The following is a 23,530-nucleotide window of genomic DNA, read 5'->3' as shown; positions in this document are numbered from 1 at the left end:
GTCCCGCTGTCCCCCCGGTCCCGCTGTCCCCAGTCGCCCTATCCCCGGTCCCGCTGTCCCCCCGCTCTCCGTGTCCCCAGTCCCCCTGTCCCCGGTCCCGCTGTCCCCCCGCTCTCCGTGTCCCCAGTCCCCCTATCCCCGGTCCCGCTGTCCCCCCGGTCCCCCCGCTCTCCGTGTCCCCGGTCCCGCTGTCCCCCTGGTCTCTGTGTCCCCGGTCCCGCTGTCCCGCCTTTCTCTGTCACCCCGGTCCTGCTGTCCCCCCGCTCTCCGTGTCCCCAGTCCCCCTGTCCCCGGTCCCGCTGTCCCCCCGCTCTCCGTGTCCCCGGTCCCGATGTCCCCCCGCTCTCCGTGTCCCCCGTCCCGCTGTCCCCCCGCTCTCCGTGTCCCCAGTCCCCCTGTCCCCGGTCCCGCTGTTCCCCCGTCTCTGTGTCCCCGTCCCGCCCGGCCCTGCCGGGGCCTCCCTGCTGCCCGCGGCGCCCCCTGGCGGCGGCCGCGCCTCCCTCAGCGCCATCCTCCAGCTCTGCCCTATTGTTCTCCCGCCCGTCGCTCGCTCCCTCCCTCCGCCGGGGCTCGCGTCCTCCCTCCGCTCTCCTCCATCCCTCCCTCCATCCCTTCCTCCTCCTTCTCGCCGTCGCTCCCGCCCCGCTCCCCGGAGCTGATGTCACGCACCCGCTGAAGGCGCGGGCGATCATGGCTGCTGCGGCCGCGGCCGTGCCGCCGGCCTCCAGCTAATGCCCGCGATGGAGCCGGCCAGCCTGCTGCGGTTCCTGCGGAAGCTCAAGGAGGTTTTCGATGTGTGCGATGAGGATGCGGACGGGTTCATCCGAGTGGAGCACTTCGTGGCCCTGGGGCTGCAGTTCGGCCAGGGGGATGAGGTGAGTGCGGCGACTCCCGGGCCCCGCGCAACTTTCACCTGCTGTGTGTGGCCAGACCCCGCCCGGGCCGCCCGTCACCCGCCTGTCCTCACCGCGCTCCCCGTCCCTTCGGGAGCCCCGGGTTCGTGCCGCGGGGCAGCCCGGTCCCGCTCCTTTCGGGGTGGCTCGGGCTCTCTCCGTTCCTCGGGGGTGCCAGAGCCCTCCCCTTGGCGGCCTGGAGCCCCCCGCCCTCAGGGCCATCAGCTGCCTTCCCCCTTTCCCGTGGAGCCCTCCCCAAAACCAGCCCGGCTCCCTCTTTCCCCAGGAGCATCCCCCATCCCTCGGGGCAGCCTTAGACCCCTCGGGTAGCGGGGCCGGTCGCGGCTCCTTTCGAGGGCTGTTTTTATTCCGGGTTTTGTCCGTCCTGGTTGAGCTGAGCTCGGTGGGGCACTGGGAGCGGAGCCGGTGCGGTGCCGGCAGTGTCTGGGTAGTCAGGGAAGCACCTGTGCAGGAACCGCAAACCGCCCGGGCATGGGCTGGGAGCGAGGGCTCCGTTCATCCCTGCCTCCCCCAGCCCTTCGGTGACACTGCGTAAATCTGGAGTCGCGCCACCGGTCTCGGCAGAGCGTTGCGTCAGTGGGACCGGTGTAAATCGTGACATCAGTGGAGATGGGAGTGGGATTCGGGCCAGAGGCAGTGAGGGCAACGCCATGCGCTGGTTGGAGACAGTTCCCTTCAGTGATTCAGTCAAGGGCTGCAGCTCCAGCGAAATGAACCAGCAAGAAACGCTTTCCTAGGAGAGCTCTTGGGACGTTACACTTTACTGTTCAATTCCATCCTCTTGGGATGTTACACTTTACTGTTCAATTCCATCCTCTTGGGATGTTACACTTTACTGTTCAATGCTTCACGGTGCGCCCCAGCAACTTGGGGTGCCCGGGAGGAGGAGTGAAGTTGGGACTATGATGAGGTTCAGAAAACCAGTGTCAAACAACCTTTTAGAGTACAATAAAACAAATTAATGTGAGGAGCTAATAAAACAGTGATTTATAGAGGCATGCCAAAGAGGAAGCAAAGCCAGAGTAAATTCAAGTAATTGTTGGAGCAAATCTCTTATTTCTAGCTTGCCACTCATAATGAAACACAGCTTGTGAATTAAATCAGGAAATCAGGAGACAGAAGGCTTATTACTTACAGATAGTCACAGGTCTTAAACATTTTCTTAATGAGAAGCTGCAGTTTGTGGTTTTAACTAGCAAAATAAGGAGAAATGAGTAATTGTAACAAGTTTTATTCATTTTGGATTTGTCTCTTGTATAATTTTATATAAGCTAATAGAAGTATTTTAAAATCCTTATTGCCAGATAAACTGCATCCAAATTGCTTTTTGCACTGCTGTGTTTATTTGGAGGCAGATCAGGGGCTTTCTTGTGCAGCACTGAGGAAGGCTGACAAAATTCCACTTGCTGTTCTGCAGCAGGATGACACTTATGGTCATAACAATTCTTTTTGGTTTTAGAAATCTTTCAGGTTGTGAGAGTGGAGTGGGTTCTGTAAGATGTGACAGGGGGTTCAGGTGATGATCTCATAAGCTTAGAGTGAATTGGAATATATTAGTAGAAAAATATTTAAATGGAGAGAAAGAGAAAACTGGAAATCCCAGTAAAGACAGGGCTAGGAAAGTACCAGTTGTCAGTGATAGTTTCAGGATGGGCTGCCTTGCTGGCCAGGCACAGGAGAAAGTGCCAGTGCTGAGAAATGCTTGCTTTGTATTTCTTTCAGTTGTAACTGGCAGTGTTTGATAAGATATTTGTAAAACTGGGACAGAGAAGTCTTATCTACATATCATACTTCTTTATTTATCAGTGTTATAATATAACTTGTTCTGGTTTACTTCCCCATGCCAGGTGTAGTTGGTGTTGGAAGTCCCTTGACTTCAAAGGAGCAGCTGAGTAAATGGGATTTGTAAATCACCCAAAGAGGTTTGCTAGTGAAATACAGAATCAATTTTCCAAGTGCAGATTTACTCCAGAGCAACCAGTGTAGGTGAAGGACTGTAGTTTAAAGGCTTGTTGAAGGTGAACTTTTTGTGTGATGAATCACAGTTGATGTTTGGAGATGGTGAGAATCTACTCTCCCAAGGAACACAGTGCTTTCTACCTTGCATCTGCAGGAACATCACATGTTCTGTGTGGAAATGCATCTCATTAAATTAAACTGAGGAGACTTAGGGAGCAGTTCTCTTTAACACATTAGAACATATTTACTGTCAATGTATTTTTGATTATGCTAAACTTCTTGGGCCTCATCCATCTGGGCTCCCTTTACTTTCAAAAGAAATCTTTCCATGAGCATCAGTGAAAGATTGATTTGCCCTCATGTGCAATGAAATATAAACAGCGTATTATTCTCTTTATAGAGTTCATCTGGCCACAGGAAGGGTCCTATTTTGTAGCACTGTGTACTGAGTAATTCTGATACTTATCAACAGTAGCCTGGGGTCATGTCTATGAAATGAGAGAGTATCTATGAAGGCCACACAGATATCCATCTCTTCTCTACCTCCTCAGAGCCACCATTATCCAAAGTTTGCAGTCTACAAATTCTTTATACTAACTTTAGTAGGGTTTTTAGGGCATTTAGCCTTTTGTGGTTTTTTTCTTCTTCTTTCTGTTTTCTTTTTTTTTCTTGTGTGTGGTGTGTAGTCAACATGCTGAATTTTATTATTCCTGAAAGATAACAACTCTCTGAAAACTGCCTCAAGGCAAAATCGTTGCAGCAAGGCAGCAGCTTTCCCTTCAAGCAAAGCACTCCTTACCTGCACAGTCAAAATAATAAACTGTACTGTTTCTGGTTAACTTTTTCTATTTTATTTTAATAGGCTTTTGAAATCTCTGCTTCTAATAGGTTCTAGCAAGTTTGCTTGCAAGCTTTTACTTTGCCCTGCAAAGCGTGTGGTTCAACTAGAGGAAAAAAGGATTTGGTTGCATTGATTTGGCAGAGCCAGGAACAGAACCAGGTGTCCAAATTCCTGAATTTACAGCAGACCTGACTGGCTGTCAAGCACTGCTTGCATATACACACAGTTGTGGAACTCGTACCTTTAGGCAGTTGAGCATTCTGGCCTCTGCTCATCCCATCTGACTGTGGGCATTTAACTGAGTCTCCATCAATCTTTCTCCGTGGACATTGATGAGCAGTTGAACACTCAGAGGCTGTAACAGGACCAAAGGATGAAATAAATCCCTCAGAGATGCTTCTTTGTCTCCAGGACAACAGAAATTCCTAGCTGAGACTTTTGGTTCCGTGCTTGGGTCTGACTTTCCTGGTGAATGGGGCGTTTGCCGTTTGTGTAGAAATCTGAAGAAAGGCACCAAGGGCTGTTTCCAAAGCTACTTGACTGGATGGCATGTGCTCACTAGCTAAAGAAACACTTCACATAACACTGAGAAATGCCAAGAGTCGCTCACCATCTGGTTCCCTTTCACTGGAAAAGAGTTGCAGTACAGCCAAGTGTCTGGGAGCATTGTGAGTGACACGTTCAGCAAGCCCCAGTTCTGGCAGAGGATTGTGTGAATGTGTATTTCAGGGTAGTGCCAGTTGATGTTTCATTATGCCAGATTCTACTTAAACTCCACACTCAGTTTTCAGCAACAAGTGAAGTAAGCTGAGCGTGTTGACAACTTTTTTCTGAGGCAGGTAAACGCCTTTTGGAGGTGCAAACCGTGCAGGTGCTCACACAGTCATCTTTGTCATGGTGAGATCTGCTCATCGACTTGAGCAGTGTCACAATTGAAAGGGAGCTACAGCAGCTAATAAAATGTATAGGCCAATATCAATTACTCACATGAGTGGACAGTAACTCACTTAGACAATGGTTTACTAGTGGTGTAGAACAGAAATAGCTAAAAATGAGTTCACATATTTCTCATGAAGAGATGAAAATTTCTGGCCAAAAAAAGTGCTATAGGAAAATGTTTGTTGCTAATTTCAGTCATCAGCCCCAGTCAGGGCTGAAATTAAAGGCATCAACCTCAAGTGCTGCCCCAGCAGTGGATTGTGGCTGTGGCTGAGTTTAATGGCACTCCTGGATCTTCCTTTTGACTTGCTTTCAGATGTGTCCCAGGAGCTGAGGCTGTGGTACTCCAAACAGCCCTTCTGCTCTAACTCCAGAAGTAGCTTCTCCTGTAATTCAGCACTGTGATTTCACTGCCTGACAATCTAGAATCTTTCTGAGGAGTCTGGGTGAATTTCAGGCTCCTGGCTGTAGTGTTGCAGCTCAGAGTTGCACCCAGAAATTAAAGGAACCAAAATTCCTGTCAGTGTGCACCATGACAGAATAGCTCATATCTTCTTGGTAATATGAGTCTGCAGCCATGAGAAAAGGAGAAAAAAGAGACTTTGGCAGTGAAACATGGAAACAAAAGGGTGTTATCAAGGGATACTGCCATTCTTATAAGGGCATACTTTTTCTTTGCTTTTCCTGGAAATAATTATTGAAAGAAAAAATAAAATATTTGCCTAGACAGTATCAAAGATACAAAGAGCAGTCCCATGTGAGAGTGTTTTCTAGGCAGCAGAAAGGCTGCTATGCATTCAGATTCCTTAAAACTCTATTTGCTAATGATCCAGACATTTAATGTAATTTACAATGGAAAAAATAGAGTTCTGAAGTGAAACAGTGGGCTACTCAGTTTATGGGTTAGTAAAGGTACAGCACTGTAGCCTCCCTAATTCAATATGAACTAGCAGTGAATATGTTTAAAATAGCCTTTTGAAAAATGCTGAAACTAAGCATGTATTTCTGAAGAGCTGACATAAAGCAAGCTTGGTATTTAGTGTTAATGAAACGTTTGCCAAAGCACTGTGGTGCAGAGAGGAGCTGTGGGTTTGCTGTGCACTCATGAGTTTAATTCGTTATGTAATGTTTGCATTTCAAAGGTGAGAGCTCTGAGGGGTAAGAACTGATGCATGTACAGCTATGAATTGATTATTGCTGTGTTTTGCAATACAAGTCAGTGATCTGAAACAGTAAATTCTTAATGCCTGAAGGAAAGGCAATCAATTTTGATAGCAATTCTTGATATTTAAATGACTGTATTTTATCACTACCACAGTGTTTGCATTTAGCACAGGTACAGTGATATTGTGTTGACATATCATTAAATGCAAAAGTAAAAAATGCATGAATGAAGCATAGAAGACAGTACAGTATAGAAAGTAGCATATGTAAGTGGTGTGTTAAAACATTTAGCTGCCAGAGAGGGCCAGATATTTTCTATGCAAATTATTCTACCCTCCATCCTGATTCAGTCCATGCTGTTAAGTTGTAAAATTGATGTTCTTTGTCTGTGTTATGCCTGCATGTTCTCCAGAAATTTGCTCTTGCAAATCCTATGGAGGATTTTGGATTTCTTACATGTATTGATTTTCTTCCTCTAATATGATTAAGCTCTGAAAAGCAAATTAAACAAAATTGCTGGAAGGGAGAGTAAGTCTTGGAGGGAGAAAAAACCACTGCCATCCACTATTGGTGGGGGTGATCCCCAATACAGAAATTTTTTTGGCTTCTAAATTGCATTGTTACCTGAAGTTTAGCATAATTGTCTCATACTCAACAGCAGTGCTTTTGTAGCAATGAAGTGGAAACAAGTAAAAGGCCTTATAATGTTTAATGTTTTTATTCCCTGTGCCGTTGACATTATAGTTTCCTATTAATTTTACCTGATTTTAATGCTGATAGTCACAAACATTTTAAAATCCTTGATCTGATTTTTGCATCAGACTGTTTGCTCAGGAGTTCTAGCTATTCTTAAAATATGCGGGATTTGGGAACACACGTGATCTCAGACCCAGATCCTGGCACAGGCTGCTGAGTAAACCCATCCCTGAACGTGGTTAACTCAGTGCAGGCTGTGATTAAGCACATGAATGATAAAAGAGCGTGTCAGACACAATCACTACTACTCCAACATATGGTTTTACAACAGCAGTGTGAGTGCAAACCAAGCACTGTATGATACCCTTTTACTCAAGATACAATTGAAGGGCCTCACTTGGAGAGATTGCAGGTGTTTCTGTAGTTGTGTGTGCTGGTTTCAGGTTTTGTGTGCAGTTAAAGTCATAAATAATAGCAGGTCTCCTTCCTAAGCCTTGAATCCATTTCAGTTCTGAAGGATGTTCAGCCTCAGAATGAGAGACAGGACTGAGCTGTGGGGTCAAAATACAACAAGGGAAACAGGGTCAATGCACAGGGCACAAAATGCAGGAAAAACTGCAGTGTGCTCCTGGGATTCTAAAGCTGCGTTGACAGTTTAGTTTGGGTGAAGTATTGTGGTTTTGGGGGGTCAAGTGAAAAGCTTAGAAACAGGTGAGACTTTTCTCTGTTAGGATTCCTGACATTAGGAAGAAGGGTACTGGAATGGTGTGCTCTGAAATACAGAGGATATTGGCCTGGTGAAATGAGGGGTTTTTCTGAATGATCTACATTTCAGAACTTATATATGTGTTTTTTCAAGTATTTCATAACATCACATATGCATTGTCAAACTTGGTTTTTTCTCCTTTGGGGGACATTCTGGTGGTTCCATCACCTCCTGATGAGCTGACTCTCCCTGATGGGATCCAGATGGCTTCTGGAATATGGGATATTATTTTCCAGTGGCACTTCTGTTGTTATGATAAAATATCCAAACAAACATGCAAACAGCTTTGTCCATGTGTTTGCATGGTATTAATAGATTTGAAAAACTGTCCTAAAATATTAGTGACTGCTAGTTTAGTAGTAAGTGACTATATGGGCAGTTTTAAGCCTAATATAGGATGTGTATGTTGGGATATGTTCTAAGGCCACTTTTCTCAGTGTTTTAACCTACAGGGAACAGGAGAAACCTGTAGGAGAATTTTGCTGCACACTTTATGCAGATCCTTTAACAATTGCTTTATGAGCCTGGCACATTATTTTTGCCTTAAAGAGGTAGGACTGTAATTAACTTCACCTTTTGGGGTTTCTTATAAGTATGCTATCTTGATGGATTTCATTTGAAGCTAGCTTTTTATTGACGAAATTTAAATCAGAATACATGAAAAAGAATAAATGGGTTTGATTTCCTTTACTTGGTAAGAAAGCTGAAAAATCAATTTTTTACCAAGTTATGTATTGAGCAAGTGCAGAGGCTTTCTGGATGTTGGAGGAAGGGACAGTATGTTGTTCAGTTCTCTGCCTAATGGAGTTGTGTTCAGGCTGCAGTTGTCCAGAGCTGTGGGGAAAATAAAGCAACAGGTAAAGCAAAACCATGAATAACACCAAGCCATGTAAGAGACTAGACAATGTAATCTGCATGAAAAGAAAATCAGTGAGTTTGTGCAGGAAGTAGGAACAGCTTTAAAGTGTGCTACAAGAGAATTCAGGATTATGGTCCATGAATGTTTGTTTGGCTATGATTCATTTATTGCAGCCAGATATGGGGGAAACTTGTGAATTTTCGCCTCCAGCCTGAAGAGTGAATTGTGTCTTTCATTCCTCAGTTCTCTCTGGGATTGCTTGAAAATAAAGAATTGAGGAGTGCTTTGGGACACATCTTCAAAGGAGCTTTGATAATGTCAGTTTTGCTTTTCCTGCTGAGCAATTACAAGGCCTGGAAGTTTCCACTGAGGAAAACTGCATCTTGCCTCCTCACCTGGGAATTGAGCGCTCTTTGCCAAACACAAACTGCTCTGCACAGTCGGCTGCATTTCACTGGGAAGTGCTGTGATATTTGCTTCCAATCAGACAGTCAAATGTGGCTTGTTTAGAGAGAGAGTGAAATTGGTATGAGCAGTCTGCTGATGACAGCTGTCATTTGGGAAGGTCTAAATTTGAAGGTCAGTGCATCTGTATCTGCCAGTGTGACTTTGGGGTGGCAGATTATGATCTTTATCAATAATCTACCACCTCTCTTGTGTCCTGTAGTCACCTTGGCTGGTGACTCTGCTGGTACTGGAGAGGATTTCTGGACATCTTTCAGCAGGATTGGAAGCTTGGGCCCTAACCAAGCTCACAATGTCTTTCCAATGGCTGAAAAGACAATTTGCTATGTACTGAGAATTTGGCACAGGTCAGGTTACTGTTGTGGTGCAAATGCTGGCAGATTCAGATAATTTGTTTCTTGATTTAGATAGTCACCCAGGTAACCTCTGGAAAAGGTCAAATATTCACAAATTACTTGCATTTTGCCAGAGGTTATGGCACAGATTGCTTTTTCTCTGTGTGTAAGCCCAGGTGATTTCTCTTACTATATTTTTCTTGTACTCTTGCCCTCACTACTGCCAACTGCACTTCTTTTCAGAGAAATATTTTTTTTTCCCCTGTGGCATTCTAAATATGTTTTCAGAAGCCTGACAACCCTGGCATGTGGCAGCATCCTCATGGTTCTCCTGTCTTGTTCTCCCTGAGTGGGTGGTGGGGGTTGGTGATGCTCTGTATCAGCTGTTTCTTTGGGGTGGGCACTGCATATTCGGTGCATTGGCACAGCAGGGCCAAACTGCTGCTCTCAGTCTGCTGCCTGGGGCCACAGAATGGTTTGAGGAGGAGGAGGAGGGCACCAGGCAGCAGGGAAATTTAATGCAGGAGGATGGATGATGCCTCAAGGGAGGTATCATGAACAGACTGCAATCCCCACTGTCACTCTGCAGCATCACAGCCCTGCTTGGGCACTGCTTCTGCTGGAGACTCTCTAAAGTAATGTGATGTTCTGGCCTCACTGTGTTACTCTCTGGATTTATTCCTTCCTTCTTCAGGGACAGCTTCAATTCTGGACTCACCATGGCGTTTTGGTGGGTGCTCCTGTTTAAGTGAGGGTCATTGTTAAGCTCTGGTTGTGTTACAGCAAAGTAGCACCTGTTTGGAAGGGAAGGGAGCTTTGGAGGGATTGGTCTAAGTGGTCGTAAACACAAATGATTTACACAACATTTCAGGTGAAAAGCTTGCTTGATTGAGTTGGTGGCATAATGTGGCTATAAATTACCTTTGGGTTTATTGCAGTTGGCTGCTGCAGTGGGTCTTTAGCAATACATTCTGTTTGGTGGCACTGCTCCTAATTCAGTGCCTGACACTGCTTGCATTTTGTAGATGTTGCACTATTCTGTAGAGCTGCTTCCCTGGATTTGTGGTACAGGGTGAAGAGAGTAGGAGGGTAGACTCCTCCCATGGCAAGAAATGGCTGATGTCTTCTCTATTTTAGGGAAGAAGTGTAAAGAGGCACATTTCAAATACCTTTTTACAGGGGGAAAGGATTGCCATGGATAACAGCTGTGAAACATTAACATCACACCACACCTGCCACCCCCTGCCCTGTTTGACTTTGTTCTGGAAGGACCATGAGCATCAGATTTGTCTTCCAGACCTCTGGATGGCAGAGGATGGCTGAAGAGACACAGGCAGTTACTCTTGTTGGCTTCCAGAGATGTTTTCTGAGCCCACAGGGACACCAGGCTGAGCGCCCTCTGCAGAGCAAAGCTGCAGAGCCGGCCTTTAGGGAGCGGGGATTTTGGATAAAGAGGCGTGTTCTCAGTCCTTTGAAGTGCCAGTGAAGTGGAACCTCGCTGAGCTGGTACCTCCCTTCCCTTTTCACACTGTGTAACTATAGCTCACAGTGCCTTAGAAGGTTCATTCATTGAATAACACGTGTGCCAGTCACAGAAGGTATTTCTTTAATTAACCAAATACTATTTCGACTTTAATTTCTCTTCTTTTTCCCCTGTGTTCTCTCTCCCACTCTTGCTGCTGATAGAAACATTCCCATTTTACAATCAGTCTGTTAATCATCACTTCTGCTTAACTTTGGTGAACCTGCTGTCAGTTGCACTGTGCCACCATCAGCTCCAACCTGTGGTTTCCCTAAATCAGCTGGGCAGAAGGATCTCGTTGGGAAGGGGGAAGAAGGAAGGGAAGAAGGGAAGAAGTTCCCTTCTAAAGGATTGCAGACTTATGGACAGCAGTGAATGAATGCAAAGGAAATAACTGGTGAACTGCACCCTGTGAAACAGAGTGCCACTGTTTGAGGGAGTACCTGTGTGTATCATAATACCCACAAGCAAGAATTGATTTCTAGGAGTAAACTGCCAGCCTGCACTGGAAATGGATTTTAAGACCCAAAGTGTGTGCTCAGTGCACACTGTAATTAGATTGTGATGGCAATTTCAGCACAGCACTGAACTTCAACCTTTTAAAAACTCCATCTTTCTTCAGAAGCTTATCTATGATATCAGCAATGGACTCAAGGAATATCACAGCTATCAAATGGGGAGGAAAGGAGAGGCTGTCAAAAGATTAAATTTTGACAGCATATTAAATGTTACCCCCTACACTGTATTTAATGATTCTCTAGTTCTTCTAAAAATCAGTGGCTCTAAAATACTCCAGTCATTTTTGATAATGTGATTTTATTTCCCCAAGTACAGCACAGACTTGGTAAAATTTTGCTTTGGCCCTAGGAAAAGACTCGGGAGGTGCTAGACACAATAACTCATTGCTCTCCACAGAGCAATTTTCCCCTCTGTCAGAACTGGCTGTTGTGCTTTCTGTTATTAATGAGGGAGTTATAGTTCTCTTTAGGAGAGGTTTCCATGTTATCTGCACTTCAGAGACTCTTACTAAAGAGCTGATGTGATTCCCATGAAGATTTTGTGCTCTCTCTGTTAAATGGGTCACTCCATGCCAGATAACATGAGCAATGTCTGCACCATTTCTTGGGACCAGCAAGGAAAGCAGGCTCAGTACAGGCTGTGTGTCAGCACTGCTTGAAAGGAAAACCCCACACAATTTTAAAATATTCATCTTTGCTCAACTAATATGACCAAAATAAAATAATAAAATAGACGGGGGTTTTTTGGTGCCAGATTAATAGATTTAGGCCACAGACTGTAAATGAGTGTGACTCAGCTGTGTGAATAAATCAGTTCACTTGATTGTGGGATGAATTTACACTTTCAAAGCTTTTAATAGGTAATGAATATTCAGGGTCTACCACATGGTAGGAGAACTGAAAAAAAGGCTTAGATTCCAGCAGGCCTGGCTCTCAGTCAGCAAGTGTTACAAAAAGAGTGTCTTGGGGTGGTAGAGAGCAGTGCTGCTCTCATCCCTGCTTTTTTTCCTCTTTGCTGTTGCTAATAGGAATGCAACAGTGTGATACACCAAACATGCAACTGGTGGCTTTAGAAGACAGGTTTTGCCATGCTGTATTGATGCTCAGAACTTGTCCTGTTATCACCATTTGTGGACATCAGATGGAGTTGAACAGGTGTTGATGGGGATTTGAGATCTCCCAGCAGCCTGCAGAGCAGTCTGGGAGCAGTTGCTCACCCCAGCCCTGTAGGCAGGGTGGCAGCACCAGGCTCCATTTTAATTTAGGGTAAAACGCTCAAATCTGAGCAGTTACAGCAAGTGTTTGGTGGAGCACTTACCAACTAAGTTCATGCTGAAGAAAGTGGCTCCCCTGGGTTCTTCTGAAGCGACACGAGGTTTGAGGTGGTAAAACCCTGTTTCAGGGAGAGTCATGGCATTGATTTGCACTGCAGAGCCTGTGCTCATGTAGGAACAGACAAGAAATGCATGACTTTCCTGGGCCCTCTTGAGAAACTCAGCATCCTGTAATAATTCCTATTTTCTTAGTTTTTTTAATACTATTCACAAGAGTGGTGGGGAAGGGAAATAAAGCTGCTGGTGCAAAGTTACCCAAGTTAAGAATAGCCTACAATGTGACTATCAAGTGTTTTGCATTCGATATTTTTGCTTGCAGTAGAGATTTCTTGCCTGAGCTCTTTGTGGAATTAGTTTGAAAATCTGAGCTCGAGGTAGCTGGATAAGAAAAAAGGATTTGGCAGTTCTGTGAAAATCTTTAATCAAAAAGGGTCTATCCATCACCTCAGCAAAGTTCTCCTGGGCACAGCCTTTCACTGCTTTGCATGTGCCAAGACTGGATCACAGCTGATGACGAAGCGGGAGAGGTGACAGGGCTGATCTGGAATGTGTCTGGTGTAGGTGTGGTGTGTGTTAACCTGCACAGGAACTTGGTGTATGGACAGCCCTGGGGACGGTCACCACTTCCTGAAGTGGGGAAAAAGGAGGAACACATTTCTTACCAAAGCTGAGCTTATGATCCATGTGCAACCAGGACCTTCTGGTGTTCCACTGAAATTACAGCATGCAGTTCCAGAGTTTGTGATGCTGACAAGCTTGATAAACTTCCTTACTTCTGCTGAAAATTGATCAACTCAAAGACAACCAAATAAAACAAAATAAAAGGTGTCAGGTTTCTGAAAGGCAGGGGAAGATCTTAAAAAACAGCATTATTGCAAGGAAGTCTGGTATAACCTGCACAGCTTCTCCTCTGCCTGAGTGTAGCCAGGCACTGGTGGATAGTCTGAAACACGTGACAGTGTTTATACCATTGGTAAAGACAATGAAGGAGAGGAAAAACCAGGGCTCAGCTGTGCCAAGCACTGAGATGGTGCTGCTTGGGATGTTAGTAGGGTTTGAGTGTGTTGAGATAAAAGCATTGGTGGTTTCTGTTGAATAGGAGCAGGGTTGAGTACAAGGCTCAAATTGAATGCATATAGCTGTGATTTGTTGAATTTAAACCATATTTCTTTCTCCTCAAAAAGTCCTTTATGATTTGGGGCATCCGTTTTAACAGGATTGACAGGAATTTAATCTGAAAGCATGAGGGATGTAAAAATTTACAGTTTTCTGGGGTTTAACCATCTATAGAATTCTGTAGCAAAAGTACAGCTCATTCTTGACTTCTAAAAGCAGAGTAAAAATCTGCCATTTCCATTCACTACCACCGGTTTTCTTCAATAAGGTGCTTAATTTATTGTTTGATTCTGTTATCTGTAAGAGCTAAGCAGTGGAAGAAGCTACTGAGAGTAGATGTAAAATGTTTAAGATACTTGAGTTGAATGCCTGGGTATTACTGAATCAGTCCTATCAGTCAATATTAAGCTATAGCATATAGCATATGATGTCTCATCATATTCCTGATGAGACAAGGGCCACATCTTTGAGAGACAGCTCTAAGGGCATAGCAAACAGAAAATGGAGAACCAGGAAGTTTTTTTGACAGACAGAGGGTTTGAACCTGCAGCATTCTGAACTGGCAGTTCAGCTTTGTGGTTGTGCTGAATTGGGGCTAAAGTGCTCAGCATTCTTGCAAGGTGGGAGTCTGAATAGCAGAGCAGGACTGGGAAGGAAAGGAGCTTGCTGATCAAGATGTTCCAAGGTGCATCTTCAAGACAGGTCTGAGTAAACACTTTGAGATAATGCTGTCAGACTAGATGATAACACGAAATATTCTGACAACCTACTTAGTCTGGAAGAGAACACTGTCTGTTCCTTTCCAGTGATTTCTGATTAAACTGGAGACTCTGGTTGCCAACAGCCCTGTGCTAGCCACTGTGACTCAAGCCATTGACTCTTGTTGGGCATAATATATTCCAATGTTTAAATAAAATCATGTGAATTATAAGAATCATCTTTTTATTTGGAAAATTTAACTGCTATAACACTTTATTAAAGCTCTCTGAGCTCTACCTGAGGCACAGACAGCAGTGAGAAAGCTCACATACACATGCCACAAAATAAAATGTTAAAGAGAAGGTTTTTGATATAGGTGCCCTCCATCTATACTTTGCAATTGTATCTGACCTTTTAAAATAACCCAGGTGCAGAAAACATGCTGGAATACATCACACCTAAGGTGATCTTCAAGTACACTTCCTGGCTTCCAGAGAGCCCTGCTGTTTGCAGTGAAGAGCAATCAGGTTAGTCAGAGTAACTGAGAAACAGGAAATGATATGCAGGAAAATCTCCAGGTGTACAGATTGTGTGCACTACCTATGCAGTACAGTCTGCATCTTGGGTAAGCTGTGCATTGGGAACAAAAGGATTTATGCCAGTCCATGAAGCCGATTTACAGTAGGAGGATTAACAATAAATAAACAGGTTCCTCCTCACTAGGGAAGGTCTGTCGACACATTGTGACAGTTTGGTGCATTAGTGAGCACAGCAGACCTCATGTGAAAGTGTCACATCTGTCAGGAAATTGGCCAAATTACTCATAATTTTCAGGGCTCTTGTTGTCTCTAAATGGCTTTTTCCTTATGTGAATTTTCCCCATCCCATCTTCTTCCTAAATCAAAGGTGGGGTGTTGTCAGAAGCTAACACCTGAAATGTGGCATCTCACTTTCTCCTGGTGTAAAAAGACTGAATGTGCATTGATGAAGTTGACATAAGTTGCTTTTCCATTTCATTCTCTGCCATGAGTGTTCATGACCAGAGCTTGACCAACTGCCTGGAAACCAATCTGTAAAGTTAGAGAAAGATGCTGTGGTCATCTGCCAAAGTCTAGGTGGAGCTCCTCTGACTTTAGGAGGGTTCCCTGTGTCCACAGAGGATGGCCAGAGCAGAGATGAATCTATTTGTCACAAATACCTTGAAGAGAGTGGGAAGAGGGTCAGCTATGTATTTAGAAGAGCATCCTTTACCAAGGACCATGGTTAGGACAGAGCTAAAAATAGATGCAAGGAAAATTAATAAGTGTCAGAATCATTGAGATAGAGTGGAAGAGAATAAGGTACCTCTCCTGGTGCGTGTTCAGTGTGTTTAAATTGTGCTTGGATTTTAAAATTACGGGACAGACTCAGCAAACAATCAGTCCTGGCACTTTCAAATCAACTAAAGGGCACTCAGCAGAAATGTTAATGGATGAGCTGTAGTGAATGCAGAAGGGAGAAGGATGGAAATAGTCTCAAAGGATATCAGCAGATTTCTCTGCATTGCTAAATGCAAAAGACTAAAGAGCAGTGGCTGAACACTGTGACCACTGCACTTACTGTACATCCTTCTGCAGTGTTTACTTTTTCTTACCAGTGACAGCTGTGATCTGGAACCTCTACTGACTGCTTAAAGACAGATCTTGTTCTTGCTCAGGAAGAACAAAAACTTATACCTAGTTCAAGTCTGCATCTTTACAGACAGGGTTGCTGTGTCTGTGGCAGTGAAGGAAGGTAGTACAGTTCTGATTGTATCCAAGATTCATAATTTTGCCTGAACTGGGCTTAGCCAAACCTGGACCTTTGAATTAAAAGTTTTCAATGCAAGCAGAGCACTTGTTTAAGTGTTTTCCATGTCTTTGTCCTTGTGGTAAGATTGATCTTTTCAAACAAAAACAAAGGTGTTTCATCTTAGACTGACTATCTTTGGTCTTTGCTGCTGGAAACCCCAGAAGTCTCATACTCTGTTTTTTACTGGCATGAAAGAGATAACAAGAGGGAGAACCTATGTGTCCTCTGTCACTCTTAAAAACACTGGAACATGAACAAAAGAAAACAGAGGCTTTAGTGAGCTAGTGGAAAACCACCTAGAAAAAAAAAAGAATTTCTTCTTTCCTGTGAATAAATGAGTGAATTCTCTTTAGGAATTTTATTCCTTTGATTGAAGAACATTTCAAGGGTCTAACTCTGTTCTCCATTACTTCAGCATTGGTATAACTGAGCATTAATCAAATGCTGATTGATGGAACAGACCTGTAATGGTTCTCCTACAGAAACAGCAGCTGTTCCAGTCTATACTTTAAAATCAGGAGCCCTATTCCCAAAGCAGTTAAGTAGCATTTATGCAGAAGAAACAAGGAAGTGATTAATAAATGCTATTTTAAATATTTACAGGTCTGTCTTGCTTCTTAGAGATGAGGTATGAACAGCTGTTGTGGAAAAACTGCCCAGTCTCTCTGCCTGACTGGGATTTTCCCTATTTTTGTGCACAGGATGCAGTCACAGGGGTAGATGCCTGACTGCAGTGCTGTGCAGGATTCCTTACCCATCCAGCTCCAGCCCCACAGCCCTGCACAGGGTAAAGCTGTGTCTGTGTCAGTCATCCTTTGGAGGCCTGCAGTGATCCCTTTTGTCTTGGTCACATCCTGGCCTGCCTCCTCCCTAACTGGGAGCTTTACTTCACTCACACTCTGGCTTTTCTGGCTGCACATGAAAACAGCAGCTCCTGGGGATTTCTTCCCAGGTATGGGCAGAGTGGTTCCTGCCATTGTTTGTGATCTCCATCCCTTGCTACTACCCAGGGGTTAGGGCTCTGTGCCAGGGGTGGGAGGCTGATGGACTCCCATCACTTCTGACAGACCTTTCCCATGCACATTGCAGCTCCCTGGCTGCTCACAGGCTTCTAGACTTGAGTATTATGGTATGCTTCTCAGCCCTGCAGTGGGGAGTGGGGATGCTGGTGGGATCAGCTCTAGTGGTGGATGAGCAGGAGCAGAAACATCTCAATAAGGGACAGTGGCAGGTGTTCAGTGCTCTCTCAGTATTCAGACTGCATCAGCAATCCAGTGCTTTAGAAATACACAGCACTTTCAAAGCTCTATTTGTAAGATTTTTCCACTTCTGAGAGTAAATACTTTAGATTAGTTCCATGATTTTAGTGTCACTGATCCCTGTTTGTGATTGACTTCAGCAGCTCATCCTTAAAGTGTTTTCCCTCATTCCAAATCTTTATTGGTGAGTTATTTGCACAGGGTTTGCTGCTGCCTTTTTTCTGCTGTTGGAATTTGAGCTCACTGGCTGTGTGTTGTGTGCTGGATGGTGATTTCTTTGGCATATTTCCTTTCTTCTTTTGGCAGGTCCTAAGTTTATTCCATTATCTTTATGAAGTGAACAACGCCAAGCAGAATTTCCAGTGACTTTCACTTTTATTTAATTAGTGCTTTATCTTGACATTGTCTAGTGTGTAAATCTTGCCCTTTTGAGACCAGGAGCAGTTGATGTATGATGGTTTTGGCCCTGGCTGCAGACACCTCTCTGCTCAGCAATTGGTGTGTGACACAAGCTTATTTCTGGGGTGGGCAGGTGGAACCACTGTTGCAGTTTACTGAGAGTATCTGGTAAAGTGTTCTGTTCAATAGTAATGGAGAATGTGATGTTTTATTGCTGCCACATGACAGCATGTGAATATTCACACACATTCAGCACTCTGAATCCTCCATTCTCCTCGGTTTCTTACACTGCACCCCTCATTACTTGCTCTAAACAGGCCATGAGTTTGCAATATCCTGTGCCTCTGCTTCCCTCCCTTAATTCCAAAAGCTGTAAAGGACAAAATCCACACATATGGGCTCAGTGCTGAGCCCATATTCAGGGCTTGCATTGAGCAGTCCTGACACTGCCTATGGATGTTGGTCTAATGTTTTGGATGAATATGGAGCATTAGTCTGCCATGCGGTGTGATACTCTGGAGAGCACTAAGTGACATCTAAGCCCAAGGGGACTTTTTAGGAGCCCATGAAATGACAGCATAGATCTGATCAGCTGAAGCAGCAGAGATTGTGTTTGTTATATCAAATAAGACAGATTATGCTCATTGTACACCATAGTGAGGTGAGGTTAAATGAAATTCTGTAATGCCAGCATGTCTGCTGCAGGATTCCAAGCTTTTCTGTGTCCTTGAAAGTGTCTCTTGTGAATGGGGTGCTGCAAAGCTGTAAGCCTGACTGGACCATGCACATGTTGGATATGGGAGAAGCAGTTTACCTGCAAGGCTTGGGCTGAAGTGTGTGCAAATGGCATCCACAGAGCAGGACGCAGAGCTGCAGCACTAACCACAGTCTGAGGCTGTGGGATAACAACTGATTTTTTCCATCCAAATCAATGACAGTGCAGTGAAGGACTGAGACTAGTACTGAGGTAAAAATGGCTGGAGCCAGGCTTGAACTGAGAGCAGAGTTTTGTCGTGTGTTTGCTGGGAGAAAGAGGAGCCTCCAAGCCCTCTCACTCATTCAGTGCCCTTGCTAGAGCAGAACAAGTTAATTGTACATCTGACACAGCAGGAGCTGACTGGGTGTCTTTCAGATGAGTTGACAACTGATAATTATATGAGAGCTACAGGCTGTCTGTCCTCTCTTACTTTCAGTAGGGGAAAGCAGCACAAGGAATGCAAGAAAACCTTTGATTATACAGAAGGAAGTAGGATTTGTTCTTGTTGTTGCTTGCTCCTATCATCTCCAGCCAATGTTAAATCTTACAGCTGGATAGTTGCACAGTGTTGGGCGTGTTGCTGTTGTGTTTCAGATCTTACTCTAGTGGGTGGCTGGGGAAGATCTGCACATCTAGGCAGACTTCTGTCTCTGGTTTTAGCTCTCAGGACACACTTCCAGTTTGCAAGAGCAGAATTTGGGATGCAGCACATCCCAAATGTGCCAGCTTTAGTGGGATCTCATGCCTAATCTCCTACTCTCACCATATCTGCCCATCTCTCAGCAGTAACCCAAAGCCAATGTCAATGATAAAATAAAAGTTGTTGAAAGTGTTAGATGAAATCTGGGTGTTATGTCTCCTTGCAAATTGTTCCCAGGTACTGGATAAGCATAGCTCTGTGACTGAATGAAATGGGCTGTGTGTGCTGGGACATAAACCTGCACAAACAATTGCAGTGCTTTCACTGCTTTTCCCAGCACCAGCTATGCAGCACCAGTTGTGCAAGAATTGGAACATGCTGTAGTCAAATGAGAATGGGATTGGGAAGGGGGGAAGAACAATATTTCTTCCAGCTTGCCATAAACTTGTGATGGGATGCTGTGACTCAAATCTGAGCCCTGGAATAGTCCTGCAGAGGAGGAAACCTTACATACAAGAACAGGATTTTGGATTGGCTTGGTGGTCTGTTCTGGGGAACCAGAGGATTTTTTGGGTTTAATTGTTCCAATTTTACACCTCATATAAGAGAGCTCAAACCACCCAGGCTGGAGATTAAATCCCTATTACTGAATTAGAGCTCTGTGTGTTTGATTTAGCATTAGGGTGATGTCCTACATCAGTTCACTGACAACTAAATTTTGTCGTACATCAGAGCTCTCTTTTGGCTGATTTGAGAATTTGACAATTTCTGGCTTATCCTCAGACTTAAAAAATCCCTTCTTGCATGTCTTATGTATGAATTTGGGCCATGTTTAGATTCTAGAAATGGTGTGCAGGGCTGCTCACAGAGCAGAAATTGAACCAGGTGTTCCTTGGGCACTGGGAGCTGCTGCCCAATCTGTCAGCCAGGCCAAAGAAACATTTTCCTCCTCATGCTTCTGTCCCTCTCCCTGCATTGGTTATTTTTAGAATCTCTCCACCTCTGCATGTCAGTTGTGGAGCTGTGTTGCAGTAGATTAGAGCAGAGGCCAAGTAAGTTCAAACCAGCCAGGCTTGGTGTTTCTAATGGTTTTTATATAACACTGGTTGTATACATGGTTTTTATATAGATGTTTGCTTCTTTTCATATGTCCATGCTATATGCCAGCTCCCCACTGGAGCATTGCTCCAGTGCCTGAAGTGGAATAACATTCTGTTTTTCAGAAATGAGATTCCTTCACATAAGACTTATTTCAAGAAGAAATCTATGGATACAGAAGCATTCACTTGGTCTCAGAGTTGTTGGAGTGCTGTAATTGGCACAAGTACTTGCTTTAATGTGTCCAAAGCTGTGTATGCACACAGGTTTGGGGTCATCGCTGTGTGTCTGAGTGTCTCAGGGTGTACTTACTGTCACTGTTCTGGGATTTGGGAGTGGACACAAAAAGAAACTGATGACCTGTCCATGTCCAAAACTGAATCTGTGCCTGAGTTGGTAATTTAACCCAGGTCTGCTCAAAGCTGAGCTACTCTTTCAAGAGCTGAGACTTATTTTGTATGGAAGGTGGTGCTGGGGTGAGTTTTGCATACCATCCAGACCATTTCAGCAGAGAATTAGCCTTACTAATTACTTGCCCTCCTTCCTTAATTGAGTATTTACTTAATATCTGACCCCTTTTAACATACTCAAACAGTCTGAAATGACTTTCCCAAGGAGTTCAGTCCTCAGCACTTTATTCCGGCAGAATTATCTTTATACCAGTTATGCTCACTCTGGAACAGGGCCAGCAGCTCCTGCTCGGGCTAAACCAGGGCCTTTCAGACAAGGCACAGTTTTTTTTCATACTTGCCATTAGATGCTTTAAAAGCACCTGGAGAGTTTTGCTTTCAGTGAGGACAAGAGCAGAATCCAATAAAAGATCTGGTTTTGTAAAAGATGGAAGTTTGTTGTAAGTTCAGCAGGGACTAGAGAAAACCACATAAAAACTGTACAGAAAACACTTACTGTCTGGAGATATTTTTCCAGTGTCACAGACTGAATAATCTTGGAGCACTCTGCTGCATGGACACTTGCTTGGTGCAGAGTGCAGATGAGATCTCACTGCACTTTGTGTCACTGTGTTATTAGAACAGGAAATCCCTCTCCTCTTCCCACTTTTATTTTCCATCCATTTGCTCTTAAAGCTTCAGAGTCTCACCTTCTCTCCAGAGGCAGCTTTGTGGCATTATGGGCTTGAGTCATGCTTCTTGTCTCTGGTGTGAGAAGGTGCTGGTGTTTGAATGATAAAGAAGGACCCTGGGGTAGTAAATGCCTCAGCTGTGTTTGCAAAATTCCACAGGTGAGCAGTCAGTGGATGCAGCTTAAAGTACCAAGTACAACAGAAAAATAGTGATTTTTTTGAGAATAGCATTGTATTACATTCTTCTTTGAGCAGATAATTTATTCAAGGGGTGACAGATTGTCTTGTCTGTCTGAGGCACTAGCCTGCAACCCAGATTTAGCTGTGGTTTCCACAGATTCTCTTTGCTGTCAATATGCAGTGTATCCAAGCATAAAATGAGCCATCAGACCACAGCTCAGGTTCTGTCTTAAGTTGGATTGGCCAGGGTGAGAAACCTTGAAAAGCCTTTGGCTGCACCTGATTCACAGGTCCTCTTAAAGGCTTTGGTCTGCAAAGCTTTAATTCAGCACTCTGTATTAGCACTGAGTTTATATCTTTATTAAATGTTCAGCAGGATATTAATAGCCTGCATAGCAAATGTCTTTTGGAGCAAGTGGAGGGTTTCCTGTTTGAATCAGGCAAGAAGTTGATCCTGGAATACAAGCACAGGAAAATGCTTCAGAACCAGATGAGAAAGGCTAGAGATAACTCTGAAAGATCAAGAATGAAAAATTACTTAGAGATGTAGTGCAGAAAGGAAATGTCCTAGAGAAAGAATATTCCATGTTATATGTAAAGTTTTTTCCACTGCCAAGAGAAACAACAGAAAATGGTGAACAGAGAAAAGATTTTCCAGGAGTCTGACACTTGCAGTTTGCAGCTTTTCCCTGCATACACTTCTGACAGAGCTCCAAAAAGCTGCTGATCTCTGTCAAATCCCGTGGCAAGTTTCACTTCTCTTGCTGAGTGCTGCTGCTTGTGAGAAGTTTGACCAGGGATGAGAAGCCTTGCTGGTCATTGTCTTCTCCTCGCTGCCAGTTCTGCACCCGAACCAGGAGGTGTTGGGGTCAGTGGAAAGGATCCTGGGCACTTCTCTGAGCTTTGGCCCCGCACCACAGTTGGGTCAGGGTTACACCTGTGTTCCAGTGACTGTCCTGGCTGTTGGCCTCTCATCATGTCTCAGGACTCAGGGCTGTCCCTGAAGCATGTCCTGTCTGCTGTGGAACCCCTCAGCAAGGTGGGCAAGGCTCAGTGGGGATCTCAGCCCACAGGAGGTTTGGCCACCTGACACCAAAACACCAAAACACTGGTGAGGTGGGCAGCACCTGCTTTGTTTCAGCCAATGCCAACCTCCCCAGTGAGCTCCTGTGCAGCTTTAGGCTGAGGTCTGTTGTTGAAGGCTGTCAGAGTAAAACTCTGCAGCTTCCCCTGAGTTCAGCACTTGCTGTTCATCTTCCCGTGTCCTTTGTACACCCACATTCCATAAAATTGACAGCAACAAGGACAGAAACATCACCTCCTGATATTTCATCCCTTTGTATGAGTGTTGCCTTCTGTTTCCTTGGCAGACTGACCTCTGGCTGGAGCTGATGCTGCCATTCCCTGGTGCACCATTCAATGGGTACTATGCTCTTAGATTCTTTTGTTTAACTATTATTATTTATTCATTTTCATCCCAGACAAAGCATGTGCAGCCTTTATAAGGCCTTGCCATTGTTATCTGCAAGGGCAGCAGTAATTCAGTTATTGTACCTTTCCCTAATTCTCACCAGTGCAGCAGCATAAATACACAGTGAGCAGAGAGACACATGGTGAGAGCCAGAAGCAATTTAACCACAAGAGTTTATCATCAAGAGGCAAAGCACCCTGGAGCAGGGAAATTGCCTCCTCTGCCAGCTCACAGCCTGACTGTTGGCCAAATACACGATGCCCTTTTTTTTTTCACTGACAAAATATTCCTTTTTGTGGAGGCTTGGTGCTTTCCCTGATCTCACTGCTGGATGCAAACTACATGAAAGAGCTGTTCTGTGCTCTTCAGAGAGACATGGAACCCCCCTGTAGGCTCCATTCAATAAGAGACCAAGGATATCTTCACAGAGTTGGGCAGGCTCTGGTTTGGTTGCAGTGTCTTGAGAGGCATTTGCAAGGCAGGTGGATCTGGTGGTCTTGAAAGGGACCACCTATTCCTATTTCCTGTTACAGTGAAGAGAAAAAACATTTTGTAAACTCTGGGCAAGAAGCAATGTATTCTGTTCTGTGGCTCTTCACCACATCAGAGTCTGCAAAGCAATGGAAGTGATGAATTCCTGTGATGAATTCCCCACATGAGACATGTGGAAAGTGACCCTTTGTAGGCA

General features: G+C 44.5%; 1 protein-coding gene across 2 annotated transcripts in view; it reads left to right on the top strand.

Moving 5' to 3' along the window:
• Window positions 1-684: 684 nt before the first annotated feature.
• The window catches only part of RAB11FIP4 (RAB11 family interacting protein 4), a 121,367-nt gene continuing 98,521 nt past the window's right edge, over window positions 685-23,530 (top strand). For both annotated transcript variants that reach the window (XM_066566076.1, XM_066566075.1), the window contains exon 1: window positions 685-875. In XM_066566076.1, the coding sequence (XP_066422173.1) occupies window positions 732-875 (144 nt within the window). In that variant the 5' untranslated portion in view covers window positions 685-731. The remainder of the gene's footprint in view (window positions 876-23,530) is intronic.

Source organism: Molothrus aeneus, chromosome 26 (genome assembly GCF_037042795.1).
Source record: "Molothrus aeneus isolate 106 chromosome 26, BPBGC_Maene_1.0, whole genome shotgun sequence".
NCBI classification, from domain to species: Eukaryota; Metazoa; Chordata; class Aves; order Passeriformes; family Icteridae; genus Molothrus; species Molothrus aeneus.
The sequence above is the reverse complement of the archived record's forward strand: the minus strand, read 5'-3'. Positions and strand labels throughout refer to the sequence as shown.